This window comes from Physeter macrocephalus, chromosome 1 (assembly GCF_002837175.3).
Source record: "Physeter macrocephalus isolate SW-GA chromosome 1, ASM283717v5, whole genome shotgun sequence".
NCBI classification, from domain to species: Eukaryota; Metazoa; Chordata; class Mammalia; order Artiodactyla; family Physeteridae; genus Physeter; species Physeter macrocephalus.
This window is the reverse complement of record NC_041214.2, coordinates 39,232,344-39,250,429: the sequence shown is the minus strand read 5'-3', so window position 1 is coordinate 39,250,429 and position 18,086 is coordinate 39,232,344. Positions and strand designations below refer to the sequence as shown.

At 46.2% G+C, this 18,086-nt stretch overlaps 1 protein-coding gene across 2 annotated transcripts in view; it reads left to right on the top strand.

Moving 5' to 3' along the window:
* RFTN1 (raftlin, lipid raft linker 1) overlaps window positions 1-18,086 on the top strand; it is a 203,794-nt gene that overhangs the window by 106,971 nt on the left and 78,737 nt on the right. For both annotated transcript variants that reach the window (XM_028490143.2, XM_024115195.3), the window contains exon 4: window positions 623-731. In XM_028490143.2, coding sequence (XP_028345944.1) covers window positions 623-731 — 109 coding nt within the window. The remainder of the gene's footprint in view (window positions 1-622; window positions 732-18,086) is intronic.

Here is an 18,086-nt window from a genome sequence, read left to right as displayed (position 1 = left end):
TGTCCCAGGATTTCTACCTCAGTTGCCTTATATTCTTTTCTTCATGCATCTTTAGTTTTGATAGATTTTGCCGGATTGCCCTCTGTAGGGGTTGAACCCTTTAAAAGTCTTTTAAAAATTAATTTTTAATTTTCTAAGTGATACGTGAATATATTCTCTTCCAAAAAAGTGAAAAAATTAGAGATACAGCCAAAGTCACTTTTGATCACCAGCACCATCCCCGCCCGATTCCCACACTGACCCTCACCATCCCCCCAGAGGTCACTGCTGTTATTGGTTTGCCAATGGGAAATATACATTACTGGAGTGTGTGTGTGTGTGTGTGTGTGTGTGTGTGTGTGTGTGTTGTTTAAGGTGTAAACCTTATTGTACTAAACCCATCATTCTATAATGATGTGTTTTCCTTGATGATATGTCTTGGAGGTCTTTCCGTGAAGTATTAATAGGTCCCTCTATATTATTTGAATGGTTAACCATAAATTATTTTTTCAGAACTGCCTTTTTGACAGTTACTTTCAGGAAAGAAATTAGGATTTCATTCAACACCCAGTGATTCTTTTTTTTTAATGTGTATATTGTGCAAAATCTTAACTTGTGCGTGTGTGTGTGTTTCTCTTTTCAGATCTCAGAACACTGATCTTCACAATGAAGGCTACACCTTGGAATTAGATTGCTATTCTTCCCTAGACCACCTGACAGACCAAAAAATCATCCCAGAGTTCATTAAGAAGGTGAGTGCTGCAGTCAGGGTGCAATTGAACGGGCTTGCTGAGTGCTTGCCTGAGTGAATGGTTGGGGGCTGGCTGAGGGCAGGTGGGCTGCACTCCCCAGGCCTGTTCTGACCTGGGACTTTGGGTGGCCTCATAGGGACAGTCCACTCCCACTCAGGCTGGCCTTGGCTCTGGAACAAGGTGGCTTCCCCTCCTCCCAGGAGGGCAGACCCTGTGTTTTTAGGGCTGGAGTGGCGTTAACAGCTGACAGGCCTGCCGGTCCGCTGCCAGCACCCCCTTCAAATCCTCAGGGTGCTGTGAGTCCCCCAGATCCCACCTTCCACTCCCCCTGTGGGTCTTCATTGTCACAAGCCCCCTTTCTTGCCTAGAGCGGGAGCATGCCACAGTCCGGTGACCACTGGCTTGCGTTCATACCAGGGAAAATTGCCTCGTTGCAGGGGGTTCATTTTCTGCCCTGAAATATGTCTGGTTTTGAACTTCTCTTTGAGCCATATGAGGTTTCCTGCCTAATTGCAGGGTGCGCTGAGTTTCAATACGCTGACGTTTACCGCAGGAGGAATGTCCTTGCCCAAACGGGGGCTAAATTCATCGCTTAATGCTTGCCTTGTCCTCCCCTTCCCAGTCTCCCAAAATAATTGGCAGTTCCCCATCATGTAGAGGTGATTGTGGTTTGTCTGAGATCCAGTCAATCAGTGAATTCTTTAATAAATATTGTTGGCTGTTGTCAGAGCAGAAATAGTCCTAGGTGCTGGCACGCAGAGAACAAAATAGCCGTGGTCCCTGCCCTCGTGTCCTCACAGTGAAGGCTCTTCTGAACCCGAGTGATCAGCATGACCAGGAGGGAAGCAGCAGACAGACAGGGTGTGGTGTGGGAATCGGGGAGGCGCCTCGGGCTGAGACAGTAGGATTAGGCCTGATGGGGCTGCAGTGGGCGGGTTGGGGTCCCTCCCAACAGAGGAAGCGGCATGTGTGAGGGCCTGAGGGGAATGAAAAGAAGATCAGAGGACCTTTGGCAAGAAAGGGGCCATGAGGGGTGGAAGGAAGGGCCAGGACTCGGCTGTGAAAGCAACAGGAGGCCCTGGAGAGAAGTTCTGCAGAAAAGTGGAATAATTGGATGGTGCCTTTAAACAACCAGTGATTCTATTTTTTTTTTTTTTTTTTTTTTGGTTCACTCTCTGCCTCCCTCTCTTCAACATTTGTGGAGTGTTCAGGCTCTACAAGGCCCTGGGAATAATCACTCGGGTATGATGGGAGCCGAGACCCATAGCCCAGGAATCGGATGACCTCTTAGGTCAGACATTTGGGTAATTTTACTAGGACGATGGAGACTCTTTCTGCTATGGTAGAATTCAGATCATTTTTAAGTGGGAGGAAAAGCAGTTTTAGTTCACATATGCCTAAGCCTGAGAACATGGGTGCTTTCATAACTCAGAGAGATGTCTGTATAAATAGGGCCATCTTCTTTGGATTGCTGCAAATAAAATGTTCTCCTAAACTTGGTAGGGGCATTCTAGAGGTGGGATTTACCCCGTGATCTGAGCACTGGGGAAAAATAGTTGTAGAAATGGTTTTGTAATTAGACTCAGATGCTTGGAATATGTGAGGGGCGGGTTGGTTAAGATGAGGGCATCGGCTCTGGCCATACTATCAAACAGGCTCTTTTAAAAACATGTGATTTGGCACTTTTGTCTTAACCAAACCAGATCACTGCGGGACTGACCCGTTGCCTTGTGGCCGTATCAGGTCGTAAACAGCCTGCTGAGTGGACACTCAGATGCCGTGTGTCTGCAGTGCCTGCAGTGCAGATGGGCATCTGTCCCACAGAGGACAGAACCTCAGAGTTATGGTTTATATGCCCTGAAGGACATCAGCCACTTTTGTGTTAACTTTTACTTTTATCCCAACATTCTTTTCCCCCCAACTGATTGTGTGTGTGTGTGTACACATGGCAGCATCTCATGATTTATTCAATAATTGGTTAAATCGATCACTGACACCTGCTCATTCTATGTTTGTATAAGAGTTCGGTTTTCAACATTAAAAAAAGTTTTTTTTTTAAGTATAGTTGATTTACAATTTAGTTTCAGGTGTACAGCACAGCAATTCAGTTATAAATATGTATATGTATTTATACATGCATACATATATACGCACACATACACATATATTCTTTTTCATATGCTTTTCCTTTATACATTATTACAAAATATTGAGATAGTTCCCTGTGCTATACAGTTGGTCCTTGCTGTTTATCTGTTTCACATATAGTAGTGTATTTATGTTATTCCCAAACTCCTAATTTATCCCTCCCTCAACCTCTCTTTGCCTTTGGTAACCATAAGTTTGTTTTCTGTGTCTGTGGGTCTGTTTCTGTCTTGGAAATAAGTTCACCTGTATCCCTTGGTTAGATTCCACATATAAGTGACATATGATATTTATCTTTCTCTGTCTGGCTGACTTCACTTCGTATGATCATCTCCATGCGATTCTGTTTTTAACATTTTGAAGATGATACACTTTAAAGCCCACCGTGCCACCCTGCCTCTGCCTGTGCAGCAGGCACAGGGTGCCTCTGTACCCCTGGTTTTCAGATACAAATGACTGGGTTCAGGCAGATTAGACAACTTGCACACTCAGGGAGCACTGAGATTTCTGAGCCAGAATTGGTCTCCAGATGTGCACCACGGAGTCTCTCACCTCTTCTTCTCTCAGTAGAGACATAGTTCATGGTTGTGGTCAGCAGAGTGGAAGGGAAGCTCCCCACTCTGGAGAACCCAGGGGTTGAGGTGGCCTGGCCATTTGGCCCTGCCCTGTCGGTCCGTGGCCGAGGGCTCCACCTGGGGGGATCTAGTGTTTCTGGCTGTCACTGCTGGCTGTGGCTCTAGTTCTAGGCCAGTGGCCATGACAACCAGGAGAAGAGGTACAAAATGATGGGACTGGGCCCCCTTCCCTTTGCTCCCCTTTTCTGTTGTTGGACATGATTTCTGGAGAAAACACCACCTCTGGTGCAAAGAGGAGAGGAATGGGGGCCTCTCTGCAAGGTCAACAGCTGATGGCTGAATTGCACACGTGTGTACATTTTTCTGTCATCACACGGGTAGAAGACTACAGGAGTTCCCTGGTAAGAAAGACAGTAAAAATTATTTTGTGTGTTTTTAGTAAATATTTAATGAATAGCTTGGTCCCTATATATGTATACGTGTGTGTGTGTGTGTGTGTGTGTGTGTGTGTGTATAACAAGTGGTGACACTTGTTAATTGCCATTCACTTAGGCCAAGATGAAGCTGTGTCACTGGCAGCTACTGCCTACGGCCATTCCTTTTTTATCTGGGTCATTATTTTGTGTGAAATAATGGCTCCTGTCCCCATGACAAGTAGATCCATCTTACGATGAGATGGTAATTAACTCATTTTGTCACTGTGCCATCATCCAGGATAAGCTCATATTCTTCTCTGCACAGTAGAATTAAACTCAAAGTGATTAGAATTTTTCTTTTCTTCAGAACAATGCCTCAGTGTTGTTTTTCCACCAAATGTTTTAAATTAGCAGAACCTTTGGATAGAGGACATGGATGGAGGGAGGGAAAGGAGATTTCATTATTTTTCACAATGAGGAAAAATAAAGTCATTTGTATCTGTGTCATGTAAAATTAGCTGAAGATGCCATAATTCACAGCCCCCCTCCATCACGATTTCACACGGAGGATGAAGGGAGCTGTATAAAAAAGATGACTCTCGGGCTTCCCTGGTGGCACAGTGGTTGAGAGTCCACCTGCCAATGCAGGGGACACGGGTCCGTGCCCCGGTCCGGGAGGATCCCACATGCCGCGGAGCGGCTGGGCCCGTGAGCCATGGCCGCTGAGCCTGCGCGTCCGGAGCCTGTGCTCCGCAACGGGAGAGGCCACAACAGTGAGAGGCCCGAACGCAAAAAAAAAAAAAGAAAAGAAAAAGATGACTCTCTTCCTTTCCGTGTGACCTAATGATGCTCTGAGCACTTCGGCTGATCAAATTAAACCTGGGCTACTGCACTGTGTTTTTCCCTCTGGTATCCTGCTGTGCTCCATCCAACTGACCCTTCATGTAAATTATTTATTATGGCCCACAGAACACTTAAGATACAGTTTTATGGGCAGACTTGGAGAGAATACATTTTCCAAGCCCTAGAACCGAAAGCTCGAGAGACAGTTGCAAGGCTGGGAGAACTTCAGTGCTGCCTCTCTTCCTTTGAGACAAAGGTTCAGCCTGCCAGGTAACTCCCAGAGCCTGTTTCGTGCGGCTGGTGTGTTTGTGGGACCCTTTGGAATTTCTGTTCTCCAGAGTTCCCAGAGGATTGTAAAGAAGACAGGGGGTGATATAGAATGAAGAGTCTACACGTTCATCTTCGAATGACTTTACATTCTTTGGAGCTTCTTGGGAAAGTGTCTGGATGTTTCGAAAGCACTTTAAAGTTTGCCAAGTCATGGCACACGTTTTCTGGTTGGTGCTGCACGGTATTTCCATTCCGGGGGCCACGCTGGCAGTGATGTCGCCCTTCTAGACCGGAGGAGACAGCTCAGAGAGGACGGGGGCTTTGCCAGGGGCTGGGGACTGCAGAGCGATGGGGCCTGGCCTGGCCTGCCATGGGGGTGCGGGATGGCCCCAGCGGGTGCCCGTGGAGCTGGGGAGGAGCAGGAGGGTCTGTGGCCGGGTGGCCTGGGAAGGCTGTGGAGACGTGAACTCTAGGATGGGGGCTCTGAACAGCCAGTGATGGGCGCTGGTGGAGGTGGAGGGGCCTGGTGGACAGCACTGTTCCTGGTGTGGATGGGAGCATGGAGGAAAGGCTCAAGGCTGAGAAAGAGCCATGTCCTGATTGGCTGGAGTTTAGGATGGACAATGGAAGGAGGAAGGCTGTTCTGGGCACCGTTCTTTTGGTTACGTGAAAGGGAGCCCTACTCAAGCCAGCTCAGGTGAATTGGGGGTGGGGAGAGAGGGTTCCTTCCTCTAAAGATGCAGGAAATGGCCTGGAGTCTCAGGCTCCAGGAGCAAGAATTCCCCTGGGGCAGGAATACAAGGGAAAAAAAAAAAAAAATGAATTGGTCTCTCTGTCTGTATTATGTGCTGCTGGCTCCTATTTATGCATATATAGGTTAATTTGAATTTTAAATGGGATTTTACTCCACAGAGGGAATCCCCCTAGATGCCAGGCAGACCCTGTGCTGAAGGGCTCTTACAAGCACTATACTCTTAACCCTCATCTCTCCCTTCTGACGCCTTATCCCCATTTTACAGGTGAAGAAACTGAGGCACAGAGAAGCTATGCAGTTTGCCCAAAGTTACACCTGGGAAAGGGAGGACTGGGATTGAACCCAGCCTGTCTGGTCCAGGGGCCACACTCCTGACCACTGGGCCCTGCCGCCGCTTCTGCGGAGCCCTCAGGAACTGGGAGGGAGCCGTCCAAGCCAGAAGGCCAGGTTGGGCATGGGAGGCAGTTGGGTGTAACCGTGTCTGGTACGTGGGGACAGATTTCGGAGCAAGTCCAAGGCCTCCCCTGAGTGGAGTCTGGGACTCCAGGCCTGGTTGCCCAGGGGAGAAAGCCACACCCCCTGCCATTGTCCGGGCAAGACTTCAGGGCCTCACCTTCAGACCCTCAGCTCTGGGCTCTCACTTTCTCAGATTAACTCCTTTTATGATGGACCTGAAGGACCTACTTAGAACTAGGTTTCGGTTTTCACTGGACCACGGAGCCTTTGGAATGAAGACATTGAGGGGAAGCAAGGCAGACCCCTGCGAGGTTCTGTGTGGGGAAGCTTAGAAACTCAGTGGCCTGGATTAAACTACAGGCATTGCCCTTCAGAAAACCAAACGATGCTGCTTACATCTTGTCCTAAAGAAGAGAACCCGACAGGTATTTCAAATCTCAATGGCTCCTTTTAATGAAACAGAATATCTCAAATCCCCAGGATTATGAAACTTTCTTTGCCTGTGGTATCTAAATGACTCATCGTTTATTCTGGCTAATTGTTGAGTGTTCGGGGCTTCATTTCTAGAAGTGCTGTGCAGGGCCTAATTTTAATTAGTGCGAGATGCCGAGCCAGAGTGAAAGGGAAATTATATTAAAAAGGCTTCCCTTTCCTCACTGCACCCTCATCTACTCTCAAACCAAGGGAATCGTGACATTGTTTTAAAAGGCTGCCCTGGTAGGGCTGGGGGAGAGGTTAAGGGAAAGTGGAGTGTGGTTCTAGCAGTGAGGGTACCCTCGGCGTGCAGGGAAGTGGCTCAGGGCTCGGGCTGGACAGAGAAGGGGCTGAGGCACTGCCAGGGGGTGGGGTGTCCTGTTCCCTGTTGTGTCTCCAGAACTTGATACATATTTGTCGAGTGATTGAACAAATTAAAAGAGAAACGCAGAGGAGGAATCATTAAGACTTTGTGTCACAGAGGAGGGAGGGGAGCCTAACGTGACACTCAGGGGACTGAAGTGTCAGGCGGGGTCATTTGCAAGGATGAGGAGGAACACGCAGCCCGAGGGGCCGTTTGGGGGCGAGAGGCTGGTGATGGGCATGTTTGGAACCGAGGGGCCAGTGGGACCCTCTGGGAAACATTCCAGAAGGGAGGTATGGTTACACTGGAGCTTGGGAGGAGGCGGGGAATGGGGATGTAGTTGAGGGGCAGGTGAGACGGTGGGGAAGTGATTCAGGGGGGTGTCTTGGGGGGCACATGCCCATCTCAAGGGGGCAGGCACCACGTAGCCTCAGCCCATTGCTGCCTCGTGGAAAATACAGACCCAGGATCCTAGGGTCTTCTGTTGCTTGGCTGGCTCGTTGGTTGGCTTTGTTTTAGAGAAGTGGATAATGTTTTTTATTTTCTTATTGGGAAGTCTTGGTTTCTCAATGTAAGCAGATAGATCCATCAAAGAACTGCAAGATCTAGACCAGATTCTCTTATCCTCAGATTCTCTGTGGTGAAGGACCAGGTTTTGTTTGTTTTGTTCTTTTCCAGTTCATTAAGGAGGGATGCTTTTGTAAAATACAGTGAAACATGGCGGCAGCGTTGAAGAGCTAGAAAAGCATATAAATGCTTTCTCTTGCTTTGTGTACCTATCTTGTCACAAACTGGTAACAGAAAGTTGGTGGACCAGCAGTGGGCCGAGGACCACATTTTGAGTAGCCCCTGGCTAAGATGGCAGAGACGTGGACAGCATGAACTCATGATGGGAGAGCTCACTCCTTCCTGCAGAGGGAGAGAGGAGAGAGCTCTCGGGAGGATCCAGAGAAGGAGAAAAAGAAATGGCTTTTAAAGGAAGCAGGGGGAGGAAGGGAAGAGGATGATGTTCCAGAATCTGCGGGAAGAGACCAGGGAATACCGTAACAGCAGGAAAGAGGTCAAGTTGGAACCCACTGGGGGTGGGAGGTCGCCCACTGGGTTTGACCACTGGAGGCCACTGATAAATCTCACAAGAGCAATTTTTAAGGGATGGGGCAGGCAGAGACCCCTCACATTCTGGGTTTAAGAATATGTAAGCATAGATAGAGGCTAAGACAGGGTACAGGTCGAAGGAATTCTTGTTAGTTTGTTTTGAGTGGGAGAATTGAGCATCTTTAAAAGCTGAAAGGTACTGATAGAGAAGGAAAAGTTAACGGAAGTTAGAGGTGATAAAAAGCAGAGGCAGGTCCAGGGTGGGGTGATCTGCACACGTGGGATGGGACGCTCTGTCCCTTGAGGCCGAGGTAGGAGGCAGGAGGGCCTCACAGGCTTAGACGCTCACAGTGGAGGGAACAATGCAGGAGCTGCTGCCTGGAGGCCTGTTTGCTTATAAAGTTCCTTTTCTACTCTTTTCACTGGGCTGTGAGCTCCCTGTTCTGTCCTGGGAGGTTAGCTGAAGTTAATTTGATCCTGAGGGGAGGGAGGGCGTTGTGTGCTTGTCTTGACCACTCCGCCCAAAACGAGACAAACTCTTATGCTTCATTTTTGGCCCTGTGCGTGAACCCAAGACCCAGTACCGGTGGCCAGGGTTCACCCATGTTTCTGTGACCAGACCTTTGGGGTGTTATCTGGGGAGGCCTTAGCCAGTCCAGGTACCATCCCTGGTCACAGGAGGCTTACAGCCCGGCTGAGAGCAGGTCGTCACAGGGTGGAGGTCTCATCACAAAGGGTATGTGCTCTGGAGTAGAGCATGTTGAGGGGCCCTGACCCAGGCAGGTGGTGGGAGGAGAGGGTGGTCCACTAAGAAGTGGAGTTTGCACTGAGATCTGAGGGGTAAACAGGTGAGAGAGAGTGGAGGTAGTGGGGACTGGAAGGACTTGGAAAAAGGCCAGGAGGTGGGGAGGGACATGTTTGGTCGGAGGAACGGGACGGAGGCCGTTTTGACTTGACCGCAGAGATTGGAGGGTGAGGCTGGAGAGTCAGGACTCACGTGTGCAGGGCCCACAGGCCAGCCGCAGGATTTGGTTTTTTCTCCCAAACGCAGTGGAAAGCCACTGGGGGAGCGGCTTTTAGGAAGAGCTAGAGAATGATACCAGATTTACATTTTGGAAAGATCAGAACAGCTGCGGGGTAGAGACTGGATGGGGGGCAGGGGTGGATGTGGTTAGGATCCTGTTGGAGTGTCTCCTTGTAGATGGTTAGGTTGTAGCTTAGCTTACGGTCAGAACAGCATCATGGTGGAGATGTGGTTGGATTTAAGGACTGCGGAGCCAGGGGTATCACCAGGGCTGTTTATGGATCGAATAACGGCATGATAGAGAGGGAGGGACCAGGCTGGTTTGGCTTGTGCAGCTGAAGGAATGGAGGCCTCTGCTGAGATAAGAAAGCCTGTGGGACGGGCCATCGTTTCTGTGGTCCAGGAGCTCAGGGCAGTGGTCTGGGCTGGAGATACCAGCTGGCAGGTGGTGAATGATGCCATGGCCATGATGAAATCACTTAGGAAGGAAGGGAGGGTGTGAAGGAAGAGGGCCTCCATCGGAACCCGGAGGAATTCCAGCGTTCACTGCTGGGCAGAGAAGAGGCAGAAAGTGAGTGGCTAGAGAGGTCCAGGGGAAACTCGGGGAGGGCGGGTGATGGAGGCTGAGGATGCTTCAGCAGGGGAGGGCTTGTCAACACTGTCGGTGCTTCTAAGACTAAAAATCAGAAATAGCCATTGGTGGGATGGCCATGAGGTCATTGGTGATCTCCATGGAAACTATTGCTGTGGCCCCTCCCCACCCGGTACATACTTTACAAGGCCTGAACCAAAAAGTCTTTGGGTTATAATTAAAAACCACTGCCCTATACCCTGTAGAACTCACGTGTGTTCCTGTGTTATTCCCAGGATGGTTCTGAGACTGTCGTTTTGTTTGTTTGTTTTACTTTTAAATTTACGATGTTCTTTCTTTCTTTCCATGGGCTTGCTGAATTATCTTCATTGTTCTCCTTAATGTAATTTTTTATTAAGCAACTGAATTTTAATATCTGACTTGAGAATTAGAACTTGACCATGTAAAGCACTGCGATTTTATGTGATTTTTAGCATTTGGAGCACATGTTACATAAAATAAAATAACAGAACTTGTAATTAACTCAGGGGAAAAATCAACTTGGGATTTCTAAAAGTGGCATTTAGATGCACACAGAACAGAGTGGCCTGTTGCTGAGTCTGTGGGCAGCCTGTGGCCGTCAGCCTGCCTTCCTTTGTGGTCTCTGCAGAGAAATTGCCCCAAATCCAAGGAATCAGAAACTCTTCTGGAGGCTGGTGGAGAAGACAAAACACTGGAGGGGAAACAGAAAGTAAACCGGAGTGAGGTGGCAGGTCTGTGCCCAAAAACACTTTGTTCTAGAGAGAAATTAGGCCTGGGCATCAGGCTGTCCTCTCAGGATGCCTCCTGGCTTGCTCTTGGCACCTTGGGAAGGCTACTCTCTCCTCCATCCCCACTTGTTGGTGGGAGGTTGGAGGTGCCAGGGCTCACGTGACTTCACCTGAGGCCAGGTGTTCAGGTGGGCTGTAGGCCAGCCTGGGAGCTCCTGTAGGTGAGGGACAGATGTCTGCTTCTCCAGGACAGCACTGTGGCCTGGGGGCACCTGAGATGTACTTGGCTTCCATAGCTGCTGAAATAGGCCCCAGAGGGAGTCTGCAACAGACAAGGTGGGATAACCAGCAGGTTCTGGCTCCTGTTACCTCTGAACTGTGCTTACAGCAGACAGTTGTGTTCCTTTTGGGCTGAGGGTGAAGCCAAAAGGGCTGAAGAGCTGAGTGATTTCCTGCTAAGCCAGCACATCTTGATGTGTGCTCTTCCTGCAATGTTCCTTGGAAAAAGAGGTTCTGGGGACTTGGTTAAGAATCCGGATGCCTGCCAATGCAGGGGACACGGGTTCAATCCCCGGTCTGGGAAGGTCCCACGTGCCGCGGAGCAACTAAGCCTGTGCGCCACAACTACTGAGCCTGCACTCTAGCGCCCACGTGCCACAGCTACTGAGCCTGCACGCCTGGAGCTTGTGCTCCACAACAAGAGAAGCCACCGCAATGAGAAGCCCATGCACCACAATGAAGAGTAGCCCCCGCTCGCTGCAACTAGAGAAAGCCTGTGCGCAGGAACGAAGACCCAGTGCAGCCAAAAATAAATAAACAAATAAAATAAATTTATAAAAAAAGAAATTATGATAGTCTAGGAAGCAGAGGTATTGCTAAGGGGTGCTTTAGCCCACCCTTCCTCCTACTTCAAACTCTCTCTAGCTTCCTTTCCCAGCAAACATAATCGTGAATGAAAACATCTCACTTGCCCTCCAAATGCAAAACCTCCCTGGCATACTCTTCCCTGCTCCCCTGAGCCTACGTGCCACAACTACTGAAGCCCGTGCGCCTAGAGCCCATGCTCTGCAACAAGAGAAGCAACTGCAATGAGAAGCCTGTGCACTGCAACAGAGTACCCGCCGCTCGCCACAACTAGAGAAAGCATGCGTGTAGCAACGAAGACCCAACGCAGCCATAAATAAATAAATAAATAAATAAATAAATAAACAAATAAATAAAATAGGTTCTGCAGTCCAGAATGTTTGGGAAACAGGCAGGGTGCAAGCCCTCTTGACGGTCATGATGCTCCTTAGAAGAGTCAAGGCTCTGACAAGGTCTGCAGTAAGAAACCTGCTTACTTAGCTTAACTCAGCGTTTCTCAAAGGTCATTTAAGAACTTTCCCCTTGTCTCTTCTCCTCCCCAAACACCTGTTTATATCGTGGAGCATACTGGGGAAAATGCACCAAGTCAACGAGGAACTCATGGAACACTTACAGGCCATGGACAATCACAGGTGGTCAGCAGGTGGCAGGAGCCGTCTTCTCCCTTTTTACAGTGGGTCCCTAATACTGATTGTCTCCCCACCACACAGCATTGCCATAAGCCCACATGAGTGGAGTACTTGACTGTATTTTCTTGGTTCCACTCAAGTAAGTCTTTCGGTCCAAACTCTTGGGGTAACTGTGTTTCCTAATCCTCACCCAGACCTCCAATGGAGGGCGATTTGAAGCAGGGCAATTAAAACTCCCTCCTCTCTTTTGTCACCCCAGAAAGATATGTGCTTGGCGCCTCTGTCATCCCTCTACTCCTTTAATAACAGACATAGCAATCTCCTAACACATCGTCAGCAAAAACTAGGTCCTTGGATATGGTGACAGCTGTGGAATCGTTGATAGCGTTTGCTCTGCTGTCTGGGTCAGTTCCAGCTTATCTGACCTCGGTCTCTTGGACTTTTGCTCCCCTTTTCTACTTTTCCCCATTCCCGCACCCCGGCCCTGGACTTCTTCTACCATAGCTGTTAATCAGATCTTCAAATATATTGGCTTTTCCAGCTCTGATTCTCATTCTTTTATCTCTTCCCTTTGGTCCCTAATCAAAAGTGGCGTTTTCAAACTATTATATAGAGAATGGATAAACAACAAGGTCCTACTGTAGAGCATAGGGAACTATGTTCAATATCCTGTGATAAACCATAATGGAAAAGAACATAAAAAGAATTTATATATAACTGAATCACTCTGCTATACAGCAGAAATTAACACAACACTGTAAATCAACTATTCTTCAATAAAATCTTTTAAAAAGTGGCATTTTATTCCTTAGTTGTGCTGTCCAATAAAAATATAATTTGAGCCCCTGTGTCATTTCAAATTCTCTAGTAGCCCTGTTAAAAAAATAAAAACAAAGGTGAAATTAATTTTAGTAATATATTTCGTTTAACCTAATGGATCCAAAATATTATGTTTTCAATGTGTAATGAGATATTTTATTTTATTTTTTTACCAACGAAATCTTGGAAATGCGGTATATATTTTAGACTTGTATCACATCCCCATTTGGATGCCAAGTTTTCAGTAAAGTGAAGTGGTCTACAAAATAAAGTTGTGTTTAACAGAAAAATAGTTTACGCAGCTTCGGTTTTTAAATTTAGTTTAAATTCATTAAAATTCAATACAATTAAGAATTCAGCTCCTTCCTTAGTCGCACCACCCACATTGCCCATGCTTGATGGCCAACTGTGGCTGGTGGCTACTGTCTGGGACAGCATAGTTCTGTAGGATTCATTTATTTAAACAATTTTCAGTTCTCCGTGTTTTCTAAATTGACAGAAAATATTTGTGATTATGAGTCTTGTCAGCCACAAGAAGAAGCGTTTATTAGACAACTGAAAGAAATTTTTCCTCATGGAAAGATCCAAGAAATACGTTGGGGTCAACTTTACTATATAACCTTTTTTTTTTTTTTTTTTTTTTTTTGGGATTGATTTACAGATCAAGCTTATATATGGGCTTCAGTGTCACACATATACACTATTGCAATATCTAGCTGTACTTACTCTGCTCCATCTTTAAATGAAACTTCATCTCAAAATTTTCTGAGTTTGATAAATATAAAATATTTATTAAATCACTGTATTCTCCATTCAATATATCCTACTATTTAAAATCATAAACAATTTGCATTATAAGAGCTATATTGATTAATCAAAATTCTATGTTGACAGAGCATCATGAGATGATTGGTGAGATGTCATGTACAGTGAGGACAGCACTCAATTAATTTCTCCAGATAGAAATCCTGTTTTCTTTTTTTTTTTTTTTTGTGGTATGGGGGCCTCCCTCTGCCGTGGCCTCTCCCGTTGCGGAGCACAGGCTCCGGACGCGCAGGCTCAGCGGCCATGGCTCACGGGCCCAGCCGCTCCGCGGCACGTGGGATCCTCCCAGACCGGGGCGCGAACCCGGTTCCCCCGCATCGGCAGGTGGACGCGCAACCACTGCGCCACCAGGGAAGCCCCCTACTATATAACCTTTGAGGAATATATTTGAAATACATTTCCTTTTAGAATATTAATTATTAATTTAGTTCTTCATGCATATTTTAAATTATCTAGCAACACATAAATTTGGAAATAGTGCTTTCCCCGCCCCATGTTTACATTTCGTGAAACAATTTTGTTCCAACCCTTTTCATGCATCTTTGCCCTCAGTGTCTCTGTCATCACCAGAGGGACTTCCGGGAGCTTCTGACACAGGTTTCAAGCTCATCGTGTTTACTTTCATCCAAATTGTGTGGAGTTCGGCACTTTTAAAATTCATGAATGATGCTATCACTGGAAACTCTATCCTAAGTCCTAAGTGCCCATTCATTTAACATTAGGATAGTTTTTTCTTATCCAGCTCATACGTGAATAAGAAATCACCATAATGCAACCACTTACTCTGCATAGCTCTTTTAAAAGTGTCTTTATTAAAAATAACATAAATACAGAAGAGTGCATAAATCATAAGTGTACCACTCAGTGAGTTTGCACAAAATGTACTCACCTGGGTAACCAGCACCCAGGTCAAGAAACAGAACAGCTCAGGGAACCTCCAATGGCCACTCCCATCACCCACCCTCCTTCTCCTCCCCAAAGGTAGCCTCTGTTTAGTTTCTAACACCAAAGGTTAGCTTAGCAGGGTTTTGAACTTTATATAAGTGTAATATTTATAAATGGCGTCTTTTGCTCAACACTCTGTGAGATTCATCCATGTCCCAGTAGTTCATTTGCATTCATGTATAGAATTCCTTGCATTGTTTTGAAAAGCGATCTTTAAGAAGCATGCTTACTACAGCTCCCCCCAAATTTTGTTTCAAGCTATAGGAATTATTTTAAGCTTTTGTTGAATGTACTTACCTCCTTTTAAAAAATCAAATCCATCAGATGACTTCAGTAAACGTCCCAAATCAGCTTTGACTAGGGTACTTTCCCCAGTCAGTATTTGTTGTTCAAAATAAAGTGACAGAGAGTCCTTGTCTTGTGAGAGACTTTGTAAAAGTCTGTAAATGTGTGAACTAATTCTCTCTTTCCTGAGAAATAACATTTGGGGGGTAAAACCCAGGGGATATCCAGGTTACATCCTGGACATGCAGCGTGGGATTATGTATGGACTGTGTATTTCCCCTTTCAGCTCACTGTGAATCGGGTCACCAAGTTGTGGTTATCGAATTCAGTCTAACTCTTGGCAGGCGACATCACTTTTATGAACCTTCTTCCCCCCGAGATACCTGCGTGACTACTCCCTCCCTTCCTTCAAATCTTCACTCGAGTTCGCTTTCTCAGCACCCTGCCCATCTTTTTATTTATTTATTATTGAAGTATAATTGATTTACAGTATTGTGCTAGTTTCAGGTGTACAACAAAGTGATTCGGTTATATATATATATATATATATATACATACCTTCTTTTTTATATTCTTTTCCATTATGGTTTATCTCAGTATATTGAATACAGTTCCCTGTGCTATACAGTATAGTTCCTTGTGCTATACAGTAGGTCCTTGTTGGTTATCTATTTTATATATAGCAGTGTGTATCTGTTTAAAGAGCACCTTAGAGAATTCCCTGGCGGTCCAGTGGTTAGGACTCAGTGCTTTCACTGCCGGAGCCCGGGTTCGATCCCTGGTCAGGGAACTAAGATCCTGAAAGCCAGTGGTGCCATCAAAAAAAAAAAAAAAAATGCACCTTAGTCCCTGCCCCTCCCCACCGTAGTGTACCTCTTTTGCCTCTGAAGATACTTTACTATTTTTACTTAATTATTATGTTTATTATTTCCCATCTCTTTTTTTCCGTGCCAGGAAAAGCGGGGGTCATATAGTACAGCAGTCCCCAACCTCTGGGGCAGCGGCGGGTTAGGAACCGGGCCGCACAGCAGGAGGTGAGCGCCTGGGCGAGTGAGCGAAGCCTCATCTGCCGTTCCCCATCGCCCCCCATCGCTCGCATTACCGCCTGAGCCACCGGCCCCTGGTGCCAGAAAGGTTGGGGACCGCTGATATAGTAGATGCGCAATGAATATTTATGGAATGACCGAGCGAGACCCCGTGGATTCCCGAGGCTTGAAAGGTGTCAGAACTGTATAGGGACAGAGGCTTTTGGAGGTGAGGCAGGGGACACCAAGGTGACGGACACTCACGTGCTTTCTCCTTCCTGCCACTTGCGGTCGCTTTTGTCTGTGTTTGGGGGTGGTCGAAATTTGCTGAGTCAGCCCTCCCTGGAAGTGACTTGGGAGGGTTATAATGTCACCCAGTTCCCCTTCATTCTTCCCACCAGACGTGTTTACAAATACGGAATTTGCTGTTCTCACCAGGGAAGTTTCCAAAGTGGCATGTATGGCATGCAAAAAATATATATCTTTTATGGGAGGGGAACATGTTGTGAGTGCTAATTATGTGCTGTCAGTGAACACATGTGGTAGCTGACGGGTTTACAGCCCTGTTGAACTTTCCCATCTGGGTTGTTTGGAGGTGCTGAGCATCCTTGCTCAGTGAGACCTCCTGTCTGCCTATTTGTCTGGGATCCAGCACAGATAACGAGTGTGGGAATTTGGCCTAACCTCTTGGCATGTGGAGGGTGGAGTGTCTTGTCTGAGAGATGGAGTTTATCCTGGCGGGTGGCTCTTTCCCCCAAACTGGAAGGTTTCAATTTTATTGCTGGAGATTACGTGGAATCTTTTCGGAGGGTTTTGAGAGCCGGCGTGACAGGGTTACAACCCATGTAAGGTTTTCCCCTCTTCTGCTTTTGGGAGAATTCCCGTTCAAAGAGCCGGATCCCATTGGGACCAGTCAGCAGTGTTGAGGATGGCTTGGGGACGGGGTAGGGAGGGGCTGCAAACCAAGTACTCAATTCCTGAAACCAACTTGCTGCCTCTAGGAGAAATCTGGAACTTTAAAAGCCCAGTTCCTGTTTATGGTATCCTTTGCTGTGCAAAAGCTTTTAAGTTTCATTAGGTCCCATTTGTTTATTTTTGTTTTTTATTTCCATTTCTCTAGGAGGTGGGTCAAAAAGGATCTTGCTGTGATTTATGTCATAGAGTGTTCTGCCTGTGTTTTCCTCTAAGAGTTTGATAGTGTCTGACCTTACATTTAGGCCTTTAACCCATTTTGAGTTTATTTTTGTGTATGGTGTTAGGGAGTGTTCTAATTTCATACTTTTACATGTAGCTGTCCAGTTTTCCCAGCACCACTTATTGAAGAGGCTGTCTTTTCTCCACTGTATATCCTTCCCTCCTTTATCAAAGATAAGGTGACCATATGTGTGTGGGTTTATCTCTGGGCTTTCTATCCTGTTCCATTGATCTATATTTCTGTTTTTGTGCCAGTACCATACTGTCTTGATTACTGTAACTTTGTAGTATAGTCTGAAGTCAGGAAGCCTGATTCCTCCAGCTCCATTTTTCGTTCTCAAGATTGCTTTGGCTATTCGGGGTCTTTTGTGTTTCCATACAAATTGTGAAATTTTTGGTTCTAGTTCTGAAAAAAATGCCAGTGGTCATTTGATAGGGATTGCATTGAATCTGTAGATTGCTTTGGGTAGTAGAGTCATTTTCACAATGTTGATTCTTCCAATCCAAGAACATGGTATATCTCTCCACCTATTTGTATCATCTTTAATTTCTTTCATCAGTGTCTTATAATTTTCTGCATACAGGTCTTTTGTCTCCTTAAGTAGGTTTATTCCTAGATATTTTATTCTTTTTGTTGCAATGGTAAATGGGAGTGTTTTCTTAATTTCACGCTCAGATTTTTCATCATTAGTGTATAAGAATGCCAGAGATTTCTGTGCATTAATTTTGTATCCTGCTACTTTACCAAATTCATTGATTAGCTCTAGTAGTTTCCTGGTAGCCTCCTTAGGATTCTCTATGTATAGTATCATGTCATCTGCAAACAGTGACAGCTTTACTTCTTCTTTTCCTATTTGGATTCCTTTTATTTCTTTTTCTTCTCTGATTGCTGTGGCTAGAACTTCCAAAACTATGTTGAATAAGAGTGGTGAGAGTGGGCAACCTTGTCTTGTTCCTGATCTTAGTGGAAATGCTTTCAGTTTTTCACCATTGAGAACAATGCTGGCTGTAG